The 17,388-nt window shown below is 38.8% G+C and overlaps 1 protein-coding gene across 4 annotated transcripts in view; it reads right to left on the reverse strand.

Annotated features, from left to right (window-relative positions):
- STK3 (serine/threonine kinase 3) overlaps positions 1 to 17,388 on the reverse strand; it is a 104,921-nt gene that overhangs the window by 56,080 nt on the left and 31,453 nt on the right. For all 4 annotated transcript variants that reach the window (XM_033155640.1, XM_033155641.1, XM_033155642.1 and 1 more), the window contains exons 7-8: positions 11,184 to 11,321; positions 7,433 to 7,558 (exon numbers count right to left, since the gene is read on the reverse strand). In XM_033155640.1, the coding sequence (XP_033011531.1) occupies positions 7,433 to 7,558; positions 11,184 to 11,321 (264 nt within the window). The remainder of the gene's footprint in view (positions 1 to 7,432; positions 7,559 to 11,183; positions 11,322 to 17,388) is intronic.

The raw sequence follows: 17,388 nt of genomic DNA on the forward strand, positions 1-17,388 counted from the left end.
GGTTGGCAGGAGCAGGGACCGAGCAACGGGAGCTCACCCCATCACGGGGATTCGAACCGCTGACCTTCTGATCGGCAAGCCCTACGCTCTGTGGTTTAATAAAAACCTCAATAGAAATGAGTCCAGGAGATCAAAAGGGCATTGCATATCATGTAAAAAAATTTAAAAAATAAATAAAATCTCAATGGGCGAAGGCAATTCCTTTCATTTGTATGTACTTAAAGGGTTTGTTAAGCTATGATAAAAGGAGGAAGAAGAAAACCCGTTGATACTTTGTAGAGAAGTATCTGCTGAGCAGATGCTTCAGGACCGTGGAACAGAGTTAATTCCAGCAAAGGATACAAAAGCATTTCCAATCAGTGGCAGTAATGTGCCAGGAATGTAAAACAGAGAACCGATGATAATCCAGTTCATGAATCATAAAACCCATATGGAATAGAAGTATTTGAAAACATTATTAGGAAATCCTACTCTCTTTCTGAAGTCAGATTTAGAGGATGTGTACAATATCCCAGCTATTTAAGGACTAACATGCTGTTCTATGCCTCAAGTCCTGTTACAAGGGCACATTCTACAACCCACAAAAAAAATCAGAATGCAAAAGAGCTGCTTGTTGATTGTATAAAAGTTTCCAATTAAGTGTTTGATTTTAGGTGACTCAATAAAAAGCAAATTCTTTGATTTGTAGCCCTCTTTGAGGGCCAAATAAAACCAGCCAAATACGCTTCAAAAGTCTATCCTAACATCGAGTTTACAAAATAGCCCTACGGATTTCAATGGCTAATGAAAAAGCCACGTACCACTAATCAGTGCCATCGTGAAGAAAACGATCCTGCTGTCCTGGGGGGAGTAAACTTATGAAGCACTGGCTGTGTCTGATGATACCCATGACACAGACTAAAACTATAAAAATCAGGGTTGCTGGCATTATTGTATTTTTTTTAAGTTGCAAATAGTAAGATAAATTCAGCTTAAAGTGTACTGACTGTATTTCAGGAATAGTTATTTTTCTCTAGCCTATTTACAGAAAGATAGAATAATATTTTCATATGCAAAAAATATATGTGGAGTGTATTTCAAATGCCTAAATATGTGTTCTACTGATTTATAAATCAATAAAATCACCACCTTGTTTTTGGGGAGGGACCCTAAATACCACATTGTTAAAAAAGTTTCTTTTAAAATAAGTGATTAAGTGAGCCACAGTTTCAGCGATAAGTCTCAATTTATTAGCCATAACGAAAATCAGCAATTAACAACAGCACCACAAGAAGAAATTCATGGTAACAATTTGCTACTATTCACAATTCCCTGCTGAGTTTGTCTTGTAAATCAAATTTCTACCATTTCCTTTTCCCCCTTGCTGTACATGTCAGTCCTCTAACATGAGATCTCTTTCAAATGTCTTTCCACACTTTTTAATATCTCTACCTCCATTTCTTCAGATTCAAATACCTTCAGGAGTTGTATACTCTCCTTTATATAAACAATAATCAGAGTTTTCTATTTCACATCCACGGAATAGCACTAATACAATTTGTTGTCTGAATTTGGATCTAAATCCATGAATTCAAGCAAATTTATTTACAGGTAATTAAAAAGAATAATTCAGGACTATTGTAACCAATGGTAATCCCTAAATTACTCACATTTCATGTTTCGCTATAGAAAGATTGGCAGGACCCTCTAGGTTTTCGCACTATCATGAATGGAAGGGGCTTCTGTTCAATGTAGTATCGCTCACAAAGGGGGCCTTCCATGAACGCAACTCTCCTTCAGCTCAATGAGTGAAAGATGTATTGCTGAACTATGCTAAATTATATCAATCTTGCCTATACATTGAATCAACAAGAAATATTGGTTGAGTGAGCAAGAAAGCAATGGGTTTTATGGGCCTCCTTGCTAATGGATGATTTCTGTTGAGTGCTCCAAAAAACAAAACTTTTTGTTTCCAATTTGTTTCTACTCAAAATAAATATGTTCACAAGCCTATGTGTTTGTGCTCTTCCCAAGGGCAAGTCTGCAAGACTGGCAAGCCAGAAAATTACATGGAACCATGCACACTCCATAATGCACTGTTAATCGCACGGTGAAATGCATGCCTTGTCAACCAGAATACCTACATTTCAGACAAAGTGAAGAAGGTAAGGAGGACAACAATAACACCTATGGAAATCATTTAAGTCTCCCATTTATCCTAACGTAGCTCCTCATTACAGGATCAACATGCTGCACCCCTTAGTATTTGAGTTCCTTCCATTTTAAGCAGGAAACGGATAGCATTTCTAAAAGAAAATTCAGTTGCTTCAGATGTTTTGGAGAAGCCTTGTCTTTTTGTCCACGCTTTCCCTGACCCATAAGGTTGGTACATGTTTGAGTCCTCTGAATTTCTGTTTTATTTGCTTTCATCTACTTTTATGTGTTTTTATACTGCTGCTTTATTGATTTTAGGTTGTGTTTTTGTTTTAATAATACAGTGTTCATTTGTTAGACTGTACACAGCTTATAGATTTTTGAAATATGTATGGAACTCTTTACATACTAATAAACAGAATATCATGTCATAAAAAACAAGCTTGGACATTCCCTCAAGACACGTTTCATGCCTCAGTACTACACTGGGTAGGGCCACTATATGCCAAATTCAAGAAATGCATATGCACTCCTCCTGATGGGAGAAAAATTAAAAATATAATTGTAAGTTCCCTCATTTATAAATTATTTCTAAAATTATTTCTGTTCTAGCATGTTAGAGACAATTATTTGGTTGGGATTTTTTTAAAGCAGTATGTCCACCACATCTACAGCAGTCACATTAAATTTAATATTAATTATATGTGACAATCTTTTCCAATTAATTTTCATATTAATTCTATATAAAAATCTTTTACCATTCAGATGCTATGTCTTTTGTGTTGTACAGCTGGGAGAAAGTTTGCTGATTTTTAAGTTTTCTGGAATTTGTCTCTCTACTCTTTATTTCTGATCTGAAGTATTCAAAATTCTCTATAAAAGCAATGACAGCATCTGCCAAGGAATTTGGAAATGCTTTTCTAGATCACTGGGCCAAAAGGACAACATAATTTGAGTGCCTTGATGTGAAGTTGGAATCTTGTTAAATAAACAGCACAGAAAAAAGTGAAAACAGATACTAGAATTAATTACTCTACCTGATACAATTGTAAGCAGTAGTGATGGCCGATATCTGTAGTGCAACTCACAGAATTGTAGAGATGGAAGGGACCCCAAGGGTCATCAAGTCCAACCCCTTCCAAGGCCGGAAACATTTGCCCAATGTGGGACTCATGACCCTGAGATTAACAGTCTCATGCTCTCCCAACTGTGCTACCCTGGCTGAGGAAGGGTCAGTGGTAGAGTGTCTGCCTTTGCATGCAGAAAGTCTCAGGTTCAACCCTTAACATATCCAGGCTGAGCTGGGAATGTCTGCTGCCTAAAACACCGGAGAGTTGCTGCCAGTCAAAGTAGGCAATACTGAGCTAGACTGGCCAGTGGTGAAACTCTGTATAAGGCAGCTTCCTATGTTCTTCCTGCACATTCTTTAAAAACAATTGTGTTCTGTAACTTAAAGTAATTAACACTTAATGGACTAGATGCACTTGTGCTTTTTAAAAACACACACATACACAGACATGTATTCTAGGAGAGATTTCAATAAATTTGTATTGGGTTCATTATTAGGGTCTGGCATATTTTCCAGTCAGGAAAATTTTGAATAGGTTAGCTTGCCTACTGATAGCCTTTATCTTCCCTTACAGTATGTTCATTCTATTAGTTCAACAGGCAGAACCTTGCTTTGTAAATATCTGAAGATTCTCAGAAGATGTAATGCACAGCACAATTTAACAAAATGTATTCCCCCCCCCTTTATCGCTAGTGAAAAGAATTTGAATTGGATCTCAGTATCAATTTTAACTAATCTCTGACTTATATACACAAGATCACTAGAGGGCAGCAAAGACAAGTAGAGTGTAATGTACAACTTTGCGGACTTAAAAGAACTAAATTTAATCATCTACACAATAAACACCCCATCACTGCTTTGGGGTGGGGGAAATGTGAATATAATTACAGTTTGCTTTTCAAAAAATTAATAGAGTAGCCTATGATCACATAAAAGATGAGGAAATTCAGGAGCTCTAAAAACTGAGCATTTGAGCAAGTACACCCCTTTTCAACAAATATGACGACCTGTACAAATACCGTAAAGTGAAAGAGAACTATATATCAGATTCACTACTTCTGCAGGTTAATCATTATTGTCAATTAGCACATAAAAAGTTATTGTGCTATTTTACAAGCTATGCTAATAATGGGCACACTTCAGTGCTAGCTAAAATCGTATTGATTTCTCTCTCTTCTTCAACTTCCCTGATTTCTAACTCCCTCAAGAGTTAATATCAAGTAATTAGATATATAAGGAAGTTGAACTGTAGGAATTAGTAACATGGAAGCAAGCATACTACACCAATAAAGCTAACTGCTTTTTTGTTCTTAGTTATTACCATAAAAAGCACATTTTATTTTTGTCATTAGGAAGTATTTTCAAACAATCTTGTGATAATGTAGATATTGAAATGTGAAGCAAAAAGATACAGTAAGAGTTGACAATTAGTTCATTTCTTTAAAGAGCCTTTGAAATAAATATTTGGACATGTTTCTTGGGGGCTGCCAGGCAACGAGTTGCTTTACGCTTCCATAATACAGCTGCCTGACATCAGAATCAAATTTGCATCACACTTCAAAAATGCATAAAAGAAGAGATAGATCATGTTTAGTAATGCTTAAACCAACATTTAAACTTTGATATTGGGATTAACCTTCTGTAGAGTACTCAGCTTGGACTTTTTACTTAATTAAAAAAATCTGTAAAGTTACCTCAACACCTATCAAAACATGTCAGTTTGTCAGAATAAATTCTCATCAGACAAGCTATTCTTGTAACATGCCTAAACTCAACTTCATGAGCTCTATTATTGACCATATTCCACATAGCCTTCAAAGAAGGTAGACACTGCTACTTGTTTATAAAAGTCGCCCAGACTACAGGTGTGCCAGTTGAACTTTTGAGGATATACGATATACTGAAAACAACAGGCTTGTGGCACTAACAAATGAAGTGTTATCTGATGAAGTGGATTGCAGTCCCAGAAATAATATGCCATAATGAATGTGTTACTCTGTAAGGTCTGCAATACTGTTGTTTTTGCTGCAAGAAACTAATGCAGCTACCCCTCTGGGTAAATAATTACCAAGGGTTATTTTTCTCTAATAAAATTCTAAAGGGCAATAGATCATTTCATTTTATTTATGAAACCTGACATCAAGCAGCTCAAAATTTTGCAGCCTTTTCTTCAACCAAAGTACTAGTTTTAAGTAACATTGCAGCTGGTAGGTCTTAACTGTTTCTTTAAAAGTATCTAATAAGAGAGGCACCACAAGTTAACTTTTCATAAAGTCCAGTATCCCAGTAGCGTTAATCTCTCAGTATTACATGAATGGAAGCGCTAAGAAAGATTTAGCGAGTCTGATAGATGAAGAAATGGTTCTAAACCCTGCCCTCAAGGAAAAGATGTCCAGCAAAGGAAAAGATGACCACTGATCATGCTACTCGAATTTCTCTCTCTAGGTAGAATGGCAACTGGTGAGAATGCTATGTGTCACAATAAATGCTCTCACCTATATAAACAGTACAATAATGCAGTGCATCTTGCAAAGCAGGATATAAGAACAGGTAAGCAAATCCCTTTTACTTGACAAATTGAAGAATACGCACATTTTCAATTTTATGCAGAAGTCTCTGTCAAACCAAAAGGGAAAGCAGTTCTCACTTAGTAAAGCAGATAGCAGGAGAAAACTATTTACTAATGTAAATGCTTTGAGTCACCTCTGATAAGATTAGTCACCTAGTCACAAAAGAAACAGCACAAAACACTGATAGACAGACATTCACAGACTGCTGCTATACTCCCATTAGCCCTTAGATATCTACTCTGGACCATAAAGAAGACTGGTTGCCGAAGAATTGATGCTTTTGAATTATGGTGCTGGAGGAGACTCTTGAGAGTCCCATGGACTGCAAAAAGATCAAACTTATCCATCCTTAAAGAAATCAGCCCTGACTGCTCACTGGAAGGACAGATCCTGAAGTTGAGGCTCCAGTACTTTGGCCACCTCATGAGAAGAGAAGGCTCCCTAGAAAAGACCCTGATGTTGGGAAAGATGGAGGGCAAAAGGAGAAGGGGACGACAGAGGATGAGATAATAATAATAATAATTTATTAGTACCCCGCCCATCTGGCTGGGCTTCCCCAGCCACTCTGGGCGGCTCCCAAACAAATGTTTAAACAATACATTGTTAGATATTAAAAACGTCCCTAAACAGGGCCCTAAACAGAGATGGTTGGACAGTGTTCTCGAAGCGACTGGCATGAGTTTGGCCAAACTGCGGGAAGCAGTGGAGGATAGGGGTGCCTGGCGTGCTCTGGTCCATGGGGTCACGAAGAGTCGGACATGACTGAACGACTGAACAACAACATCTACTCAAATTGTTGCTTGTATTTGGCAAAGTTATAAATTTAATTCTCTAACATGTTCTTTAAAGGTTGTATGGCCAATTATTATTAAAACAAGGGCCAGAACAGATAGGATGGTCCTACTAGAGTTACTAAATGTCCAGACACACCATGCCTTTGTTTATAGTAGTTTTTCTATGAGAAAGAATATATTTACAATCTCAAGCATGTTTATGTTTTGGCCACAAAAAAGTGAGCAATCACTTTTTCCCCATACTCATGACTTTATCTGCTCCCGAATGCAGGTAAAATATCAAGATTGCATTCCCACTAAAATGGAGGGAGCCAGACTGCTTTTGAGCCAACTGACCATCCCCTTCTAATAATTAAAAACTTACAACAAACCTACAAACTGCTTTTGCAATCTGGGGTTTTATGTGGCACTTGCCAGGAATAAAACTCAGAAAAACCCAGAGGCAACTCTCTGGATCACAACTGATCATTTAAGTATGTAGATACTGGCTGGTTCATATGCAACACTAAACCATGGCTTAGCATGACATGACCAACCTCAGCAAGCCTGAGCAAGCATCAGCTTGTGCATTCCTCCTCCTGAACAGCTGGGAGGAGTGCTGGTGAGATTATTTTCATTTTGGAATAAAAAACTGGAATGGTTTTTTAAACAAGCTAGCTTCATAAACCATGGCTTGAAGATTTAGCAACCATTGGCTTGTTTTAAAGCAGGATTCCCAATGCTAAGCCACAAGTGGGGGAAGCAAGAGGGCGGAGCACAATGCTTTGCTCAGGCTAATTTGTATAGCATTAAACCATGGTTTAGTACTACGTGCAAGCCAGCTCCATGTAACTGGCCACAAAATATATAATTAAATTCTCACACACCGAGTTTTCGTCTTCTTCTTCAAGTTCCCTTTGCTGTTCTTCATGCCTTTTCGCCTTAATTTCCATAGCTTCAGTAATCAGGTCTCTCAGGATTGAAACTGGTTTTGCATTCTTAATAAAAGGATGCTAGAAAATAAAACCATATAGTTATACAAAACGGAGCCTACAGACACTTTACATATAGTATAAATATGGTGTAACATGTTAAAACAACATGTCAATCAACTTCACAGACCAGTGCATGAAAGAACATTTCCCTTTGGACAGCAATTAAAATTTGGAATAAAAGAACATATGATCTGTTTAACCGCTTTGCAGCTAAATAGGATTTTCCATTTTGTTTGTTTAGGTAAACAGCAACCATGAGAAGAATGTTACTACAAATCACAACTGCTTTACAGTTAAGGATATAATTGTCCAAAGGAAATGCGAATTAGGTAGTAAATAAACAAAGAAAAGATAGCCTGACATAGAAAAATAAACTTTTTAATGCATTCAGTTACAGTATTTAATTCATCTTAACAAGCTGACAATGCAAGTTAGTGGCCATAAGCAGAGCAGGCAATATAATGATCCACATAAAGTGAATCATTGAGCCATTGAACTGGTTCACACGTAATGCTAAACCCAACCATGGCTTAATGCAAATAAGCAAAACATACAGGTTCTTGATCACGTCCAGAGTAATCTTCCAGGCCCTACCCTACCCCTGCTGCTGCTATACTACCCAAGGCTAAGCCTTGGCTTGGCTTGGCTTGGCTTAGCATTCCATCAAAACCCAGGATAATGGCTTGTCTTGCTCCAGGCAAACCATAAGCTGTAACCAAACTTTGTTCCTGGTTTACCACCTGTGATTTGTCTGGGGAAAACAAACTACAAGCCACGGTTAAGTTGTGACACTAAGCCAAACCATTGTTAGCCATGGGTAGCAGAACTGGAGGGAAAGTGCTACAGCCACAATGTGCAGTCTGGGAACCTCCACATTTTGTCATTCTTGCCAAGCCACAGTTATGTGAGAGCTGGGCCACCTACAATGATGAAATAAAAATGAAGTAAAATTAAAACCCTCAGGCTGTCCAGATATTGAAGAAATCAAGAAAACCCACCTATTTTAATATAATTTACACTCCTGTTTAAGAACTGGCATGTATTCTGTCACTAATGTGAATATGGCTGTTTATAGATCATCTGCTTTCCTATTCTTTCTATTAACATTTGTACATTAAATTCCAATTGAAATTTTAAACCAATTTATCTAATAAAAACCCAGGAGAGAAATTCAGTGTTGCATTATGTCAATTTTACCACCCATCAGGGCAAGAATGTCACCTTGCCAAATTGAATGGTCCCTCTCTCCTACCCCTGCACACTGTTCTGGGAGGTTTTCCCAACCCCCAAGAGCCAATTTCAGGAGCATGCAGAGAAGATGGAGAAAGTCCCCTTGTGCTAGTTTCCACTGGTGGGACTTTATTAGTTGACTTGTGCCCCATAGGGGTTGTTTTTTGGGGGGAGGGTGTGTTTTGTTAAAGGAGAAAGCTCATAAATTGTGCTCTTGACTCTTGATATGTCCTAATGGTCCTTGATATGTCCTAATAGGCTGTGCTCTCAAAAATATATTTTGCTTCGCTATTAAAAGTCGCTAAAAGTATTGCTGATTTTTTTCTTACGAAAGTCAGGGCAAACTCTTTTTGTAACTTCAGCACAGGAACTTTCCACACAATCACATTTTAGTGCAAGTAATGTACCATTATCCATTTTCAGCACAAAGCCTGGATGTCTCTCCTCAAGGCTGTGTTTTTATTGCACAGGTATCACCTTATTCCCAGCATCAGACTTGTAAACTATAAAATGAAGTTCTTCCCCCATATCCCATGCCACATGGAACATGGTTGCAGGACTATTGTGGTCACAGGGTGGTAATAAGAGAGATGACCTTTTTCAGTGGCGGCATCTCTCCTCTTTTCCCAGGCATTATTCAACTGCTGGTTTTTATTGCTGTAGTTGAAGGGGGGGTAAATATTAGCTGAATAATTTATAGCAAGCATGTCTGTGTCTTTGGGAAGAGGATTTGGATCAATGAATTGTGCCTTATTTATACGTATTGTCAGGGAATTGTCCCCAATGCAGCGCAAGGTGGTGGAAGGGCTCTCCGGATGCTACAGAGAGCCCCAGTCCCACCTTGCCAGCAGCTCCTCCTCTGGCAGCGAAAGGAGCGGTGAGACATCCAGCGAGGAGGGGGAGAGTTCACAGGGGAAAGGGAGTAGACTCAGTAGAGGCTCTGGGGATGCAAGAAAGACCCAGCACTCACACAGTCCCGAGGGCGATACAGGGGGGGACACAATTTCCGTCGCCCCAAAGACGTCGTGGGGTGAAAAGAAAGGATGGAAGGCAGGGTTTTCGTATACCGAAACTCTTTTGTTGGGGTCAGAACAGGAAGGGGCCATTCCCGGATTCTGACACCGCTTGATACAGACATGAACTTTTTAGCTCTGCATTGTACATAGTTTGCACAATAAAATCTTTAAAGGAAACAGCGGAGTCCTGGCTGCTTACTCATGAGCAACTAACTGAGAACCTTACACATATGATCACTGAGGTTATTTTAATCTGTTTTAGTATTTTAACCTTTGTATGATTTAAAGTACTATTGTAATTTTTTTCTTGATTATCTTGTTTTATCTTTTTGTAAATTTTGTGTGTTGGTTTTATTATCTCTCTCGCTGTAAATCAACTTGAGACTTCTTGTAGAAGGCAATTAATAATTAAAATAGTAATAATACATTACCCAACTGTTACAGAATTTTTTTATGTTCCCTGCTGCTTTTCCACTCTGTGCTGTTTATTTTTACTTTTTTGTTGTTTTTATTATGGTTTTCATCTTGTTTTAGCTTTTTATGATTTTATTGTCTGGTTTTATTTGTTGTTGTTGTTGTTGTTGTTCACCACTGTGATAATATTTTTATGATACAGATGTATATAAATATTTTTACAAATAAGTATAAATAAAAAGAGAAACAGTACAGGGATATTGATTCAGTTCCATCTAGAATAAAAAGAGTTACAGTGCTATCCTAACCATAAGCAGGGGTTGGATGGCCATCTGTCATAGACGCTTTAGCTGAAATTGTTGCAATGCAGGGGGTTGACCTTGAGGTCCCTTCCAAATCTACAATTCTATGATTCTATGGTATCTACCCAGAACTGAATTTAATGAAGCTTACTCCAAGGTAAGCATGGTTACAATTACAGTCTTAATATCCACCTAAAAAGCTGCATGAGAACAGGACCGTGTGCTACCTGTGCAGAAACACAGTACTAAAATGAAGTTGGGCCACACTTGTATTTTCATTTTTTGCCCACTGTCACAATAGAAAAGAACTAAAACCCAAAATTACACTGCAACAAAAATATTTAAGAATGACGAAGGTAAGTAGGAAAATAAGGAAGGATGGAAAGCAGAGGGTTGGAGATGACAAGGAGGGAGAAACAGTTCAAAAAAGCAGACTCAGATTTGCTAGCTGATAGAAATGGTTTGGGGAGTTCCATAATGAGGGCAGGAAGAATGAAGGAGGCCAGCAGCATGCAAAATTCAACAGTGACTAAAACCAAGAAAGCTGGGTAAGTGGAAAAGGTTTCCCAGAACTTTCTCTCTGGATCAGGGAATAGCCAAAATGGTGCCATCCATCTGTTGGATTACATCTGCTGGGGGCATAAATCCAAGCTTCCCTAGGGAACACAGCTGAATACTGACCTGCAAAAGTTGGGTTGCAGTTGCTCTCTGCTCAGGATTCTTCACCAAACATTTTTTCACGAAATCAGTGAATTCATCAGACCAAAGCTCTGGCTTCCGGAATGTTGGAGGGGGGTTCGTAGGAATCATAAAAATTGCCTATTTTTTTAGGGTGGAAGAAAAGGTAAGGATATCAGTATTTCAGCAAATTAAAACAACTTTGTTCCTTTTATCTTTATTTTTCAAGCTGAAACCTGGAAGGGGGTGAGGGGAGTTTAGCTAGTCTTGAATTTCCAATATCACCAAGACAAAGGAAGCAAATCCATCTGCTACCAATGTAGCTACTTCCCATTACAATTTCCTCTATTTAAACCGTACCTCATTGTGCACATCATTCTTTATTTTATCTATTATTGCTAATCAGTCTCAAGAGAAGATTTTGTATTTCACAGTCTTTTGGCTGAGAAGCAAAAGCACTTCCTGGTTAAGCACATAAAATATGATCTTGCAGCTATTATATGCCACTTTTACACATACAAAACAGCAAACTGGGTAAATCAAATGAGTAATATTTTCGAGCACTTAACAAATTGATTAGGTTTCTATGAATCTGCCAATGCAATAAAAACCTCGCTACATAAAAATAGATAAAGAATGAGAGGTTAATTGTTAAAGCAGGTAAGCTTGGAACCAAACTACGTATTAATCAGAATGAAGTGGTATGCCAAGTCCCTCTGTCTTAAATTATATTGTGGGAGCTCCTTTTGCATGACTCCTTCAGAGGCTAAAAAAGAAGGCAGCACAGGGCCATTTCCCCCACAAGTCTTGTCTTTCCTGGAAACGGAAATAACAATGGGAGGGGAGAAGCCACAACCTGGATTCCTCAAACATGTCTACGGCTCCTCAGTTTATTCCAAAGGCAGAGGAAGAAACTGTGATTATACTGCAGCTTCCACATCACCACCATAATGGGTGTGGGGGAATGGAGGAATGATGCAATAATAAAATGACTGTAATATGCAAAATTGCAGGGTGTGTGCTTTTACTACTTCCCAATGTAAGAATCTCCCAGAAGCTGCCAAACTTTCCTAGAGATAAAGATTCAGCAAAACACTCTCCCTAAAGTGCTAGTTTATTGCATTTCTATGTGGGCATGCATAGAAAACACACATGCACTGCAAAAAAGGAAAAAAAGAAAGTACAGTGGCACCTCTGGTTACGTACTTAATTCGTTCTGGAGGTGCATTCTTAACTTGAAACTGTTCTTAACCTGAAGCACCACTTTAGCTAATGGGACCTCCCACTGCTGCTGCGCCGCCAGAGCACAATTTCTGTTCTTATCGTGAAGCAAAGTTCTTAACCTGAAGCGTTATTTCTGGGTTAGCGGAGTATGTAACCTGAAGCGTATGTAACCCGAGGTACCACTGTACTTATTTGTGTAGTGCACAGTTATGGGACTTTCTCCCATAGTAGGCAGTGACGGTCACCAACTCAGATGACTTTAAAATAGGATTGGATAAATTAATGGTGGAGAACAATACTGAAAGCTACTGGTCATTATGGCTATTGCTCTGAGCCCACAGCAGGAGGCAGTAAGGCTTCCAAATGCCAGTTGCTGGAAACCACAGGAAAGGACTCTTGTGCTTGGATTCCGCTTGCAGGTTTCCCAAAGGCATAAGGACTGCCTCTCCCCATATGAACCGACCTGGACTCTGCAATCATCATCTGAGGCCCTTCTTCATGTGCCACCACCACAAGAGGTCCACAGGGTGGCAACATGAGAACAGGTCTTTTCTGCAGTGGCTCCCCATTTGTGGAATGCTCTCCCCAGGAAGACTTGCCTGGCACCTTCATTACGTATCTTTAGGTGCCAGGTGGAAACATTTCTCTTTACGCCAGCCTTTTGGCTCATTAACATTCTATGGCCTTTTAAATGTGCTTGTGGGAGGGGGTTATTGGATTGTTCTTGTTTCTATTATGTATTTTGTGTTCTCATTTTGTATTTTTATCTTGTGAACCACCCTGTGATCTTCGGAGGAAGGGCTGTATACAAATTTAATTAATATAATCATCGTCATTGTCATAATCTGGTTGGACACTGTGAGAACAGGATGCTGGCCTAGATGGGTGACTGGCCTGATCTGGCAGGTTCTTCTTGTGTTCTGATGTTACACCCAAAATGTACACACATTGTGCACAGTATGTAGTGCAACCCTGAGCCTTAAGCATAACTGTGAAAAGGTCTCAGAAAAATTGCGACTATTATAATAGTCACATTTTCACAAATGAGAAAAACTGCCATCAACATAAAATGTAATATTCTTTCCCAAACTCCATTCAAGTATTTATTTTTCATGAATAATTCAGATAAACTATTAACTTGAGAGAAATCTGGCAACAAGCCAAGGTGTCCATCTGGTGTAACATAACAATCCCTTCTACAATGATTTTCTTTATCATGTTTAATAAAGATACTCTAATTTAAGGAATAGCATCTTCCAGTTAGAATTTCAGAACAAGCTTAGCAATGATCAACAGATTCGTCTTAGAAAGTCTGCAAATCCAAACTAATGATTAAGCAGCATACTTGAATTTAAAATTAAGGACATACTAAAAGTATTTGCTTGTGACCTTGACAATAACCAACATTTGAACCTGGAAAGTTGGAAAGTTGTCACATAATGTTCAAGTTAGAATGGCAGTTTTGCAGTAGCTTTCAAAAAAAAACTAAAGGGGGAAAATGGTCTAACTACTGTTTCTTTAGTATCATCATCATCCTAGAGTCAGCTGAAGATCCATATTGTAATTAACAGTGACCTATGACACAACGACTCACTATAAAACTTATTATATAAACCACTATATACAGGATAATTAGAGTATATTCCAACCCTTCAGAGTTTATTTCGCTTTACAAGGTTGTTTGAGAATCAGCTCCAAAGCAGTTCAGAACCACACTACAAAATTGCTTTGGCCATGTGAAGGAAACAAACATTCATTACAGTTAAATGCTCAATATACATTGCTCGGTTTACTACAGAAGATAACTGAGTTACTAAGCTTGCACATAAAAGTTGATAAAAACAAATCCCGTTGCTAGACTGGAAGCAGAGTTGGGGCCAAAGCTTTCCTCTCACTGTAAATAACCAGCATGGCGTAAGAAGGAAGATTCTGAACAGGAATGCAGCAGACTCAAAGGATTAAAAAGCCCACCTCTCTCCACACCAGTGATGATCCCACTTATCCCCCAGCCCACATAAAGTGTGGGTGGGTGTGGGTGGGTGTGGGTGAGAGAGAGAGAGAGAGAGAGAGTTATACACACGCTATATGAGGAGGGCTGTAGCTCTGCATGCAAAATGTCCCAAAATAAATTCCTAGCAATTCCAGATAGGTTTGGGCGGGGGGGGGGGGGGAATCCTTGTATGAAAACATGGGAGAGCTGCTGCCAGTCAGTGTAGACCAGAGAAAGCTAACAATGTGCCTCCAAATGTTGTTTAACTCCCCCCCCAATTAGCCCATCAGCATACCCAATTATCAGGGATGATGGGAGTTGTAATCTACCAACATCGAGGTGGATAACTTATTGGCTATGCTGCAGACAGTACTGAGGCAAAGAGGCATTGTCTCTCAGTATGGCTCACAACAAGGCAGCTTCCTTGTACATCTCTATTGACCCTTAGCAACCTGGCCATCCCAACAAGTGTGGAACAGGTATTATGTGGCACCTATAACAGCGAGAGTTCTGCCATTCAAAGTGGTTGAAAGGGCTTATATAGGGTAAGTAAGGCGATCTCACAGGTAAACTGGTCCCAAGTTGTTATAGGCTTTATATACTAATAGTAACACCTTGAACTTGGCCCGGTAGCAAATCGGCAACCACTGCAGATCTCTGAGAACAGGTGTTATATGCTGACAAGGCCTCACTCCTATCATTGCACCAGTAGTTTAGCTGTCCATAATTTGTACCCATAAACTGCAAATACTCTTAAAAGTATGACCTTTGGATATTATTTAATGCAAACTATGATAGGATGGTACAGCAGAAAATGTCACAGGAGAAGGAAAAGATAAGGGAACAATTGTCACATGATTAAGAGCAAAGATTACCAAAGGATAGGCATTTTATCTTCAACTACAAGATTATTCTGCAGTTCTGCACATGCTTTGATAACAATTCAAGAGGTCAAATGTGTAAAAGTAGCTTTCTAGCACTTTTCAAGCATGATACTTTCAAAGAAGCTCAATTTGATTAACTTTAGTTATACATGCTAGCCACAATGGATATGTTCTACCTCTGTGTGCCAATTGTTGGTAATTACCTGAGACCTCCGGGTAAAAGGCGATATATTAATAATAGTAACAACAACAACAATTACAAGTGGGAAGAGTGTAAGATGCACTCAGGTACATATTGCAGGTGTCTTAGATACCTGGTTGGCCACTATGAGAACAGGATGCTGGACTAGATGGGCCTCTGGTGTGAGTTAGAAAGCTTTTTTAAAGTTTACACTAAGGAAGCTGTCTAGAGACAGGTTTGAATCAAACTCTATGTGAAGGCAAAAGAACCATTCTTTGAAAATAAAAAGGCCCACAGGTTGAGGGTGTTGAATTTTTGCCACTTTTTCTTATCTGGCTCACTCACCTGCCCAACCCCTGGGACATCTATTCTGCAACTAGACTCCAGTACCAGAAATGAGTCTGCAATAAAGGAAGTGCTATGGGGAAGAACAGTGTGTGAGGTCTATTACAATCACACATTGTCTGGCCCACAGTTTCTACATTATTTCTTGCATATCAATAACAACAGTTTTCTTTTCTCTCTCTTTTATTCTTAACTGAATGATCTAGCTTCCATAATAATCGCAAATAAAAATCTAAGCACCTGTGTGTAAATATTCCCCATGTGATCTTTAATAACACCTAAACAAGCCTGCCTGGAAAAGACCCTGATGTTGGGAAAGATGGAGGGCACAAGGAGAAGGGGACGACAGAGGATGATATGGTTGGACAGTGTTCTCGAAGCTACTAACATGAGTTTGGCCAAACTGCGGGAGGCAGTGAAGGATAGGCGTGCCTGGCGTGCTCTGGTCCATGGGGTCACGAAGAGTCGGACACGACTGAACGACTGAACAACAACAACAAAACAAGCCTGCCACAGAAATTATACAGTACTTAACTTTCTGTGGATTGTACATGGATCAATTACTATTAGTAGGTTTCAAATAATTACAGAATTACAACATTCTGTTCTGGATCTCTGCAGAGATTCCCTGTACCAATGACTGGTCAGGCTTCATATAATCAGAACTATAGAACCAAAAAGCCAGAAAAAGATATTGTTTCTCTCTCTCTCTTCTGCCCAGACCTTCTTCTGGCAAAGTCAATATAAACTGCACATGATAAAACATGCCACTTGCATTTGTACTAGTCTTCTTGAAACTACTTACAGTAGTCAAAATTTATCTCTCAAATTGACCATTCCTTGATAACCTGCCTATCACTCCTAGGGGGGCACTGCCTATGACTGAGCCTCTTGCATAAGTAACAGACCCCTCGTGCAGGTGTTTGCCACTGTCCAACCTACAAGTCCAGGTCATGGTGGGGCCTTACATGGGAATTTTAAAAAGGATTAAATTGGCTAAAAGAGAAATATATCACTAAAATAACCCTATACTGACGTGAGACAGTCAAATAAGTTTGAGGGAGGAAATGTTATTTTCCAATAGTAAAGAATAAAAAGTAAAAATTTAGTATTTTAAAGAGTCCAAAACAGGTAAAACAGATGTCTAAACCTGTTTCATATCTCAGATTTTATTTATCAAACAGGGAATTTTTTCCAACTTTCTCCTTTCCTGTATGAGACCCAAACTATGTGATATTTTGTTTGTGTTACAATTATACTAATTCAATGCAGGTCATTTGCTTTTTACTGAGTCCAGATGACATTTAGTAAACTAAACATGGAACAATTAGCTTTGAAAAAGTAAGAATTGCAATTGCCGTTGGGTAGGTCATACAGTGGCTACAGAACACTATTGCCTTGGATAACACCAAAACAAAAGAATTAGGAGCAACTAATATTTCTGCATTGTTTTCCTGTTTCTCATCTTCAAACTGACATTTAAACTGAAATTGCTTAATCGCTTGACAGGCAAGAACAGTAGCTTTATACAACATTTTATTTTATATATCTTGGCTTAAACATGGATTGTTGGTACCTCTAGGA

This window comes from Lacerta agilis, chromosome 7 (assembly GCF_009819535.1).
Source record: "Lacerta agilis isolate rLacAgi1 chromosome 7, rLacAgi1.pri, whole genome shotgun sequence".
Taxonomy (NCBI): Eukaryota; Metazoa; Chordata; class Lepidosauria; order Squamata; family Lacertidae; genus Lacerta; species Lacerta agilis.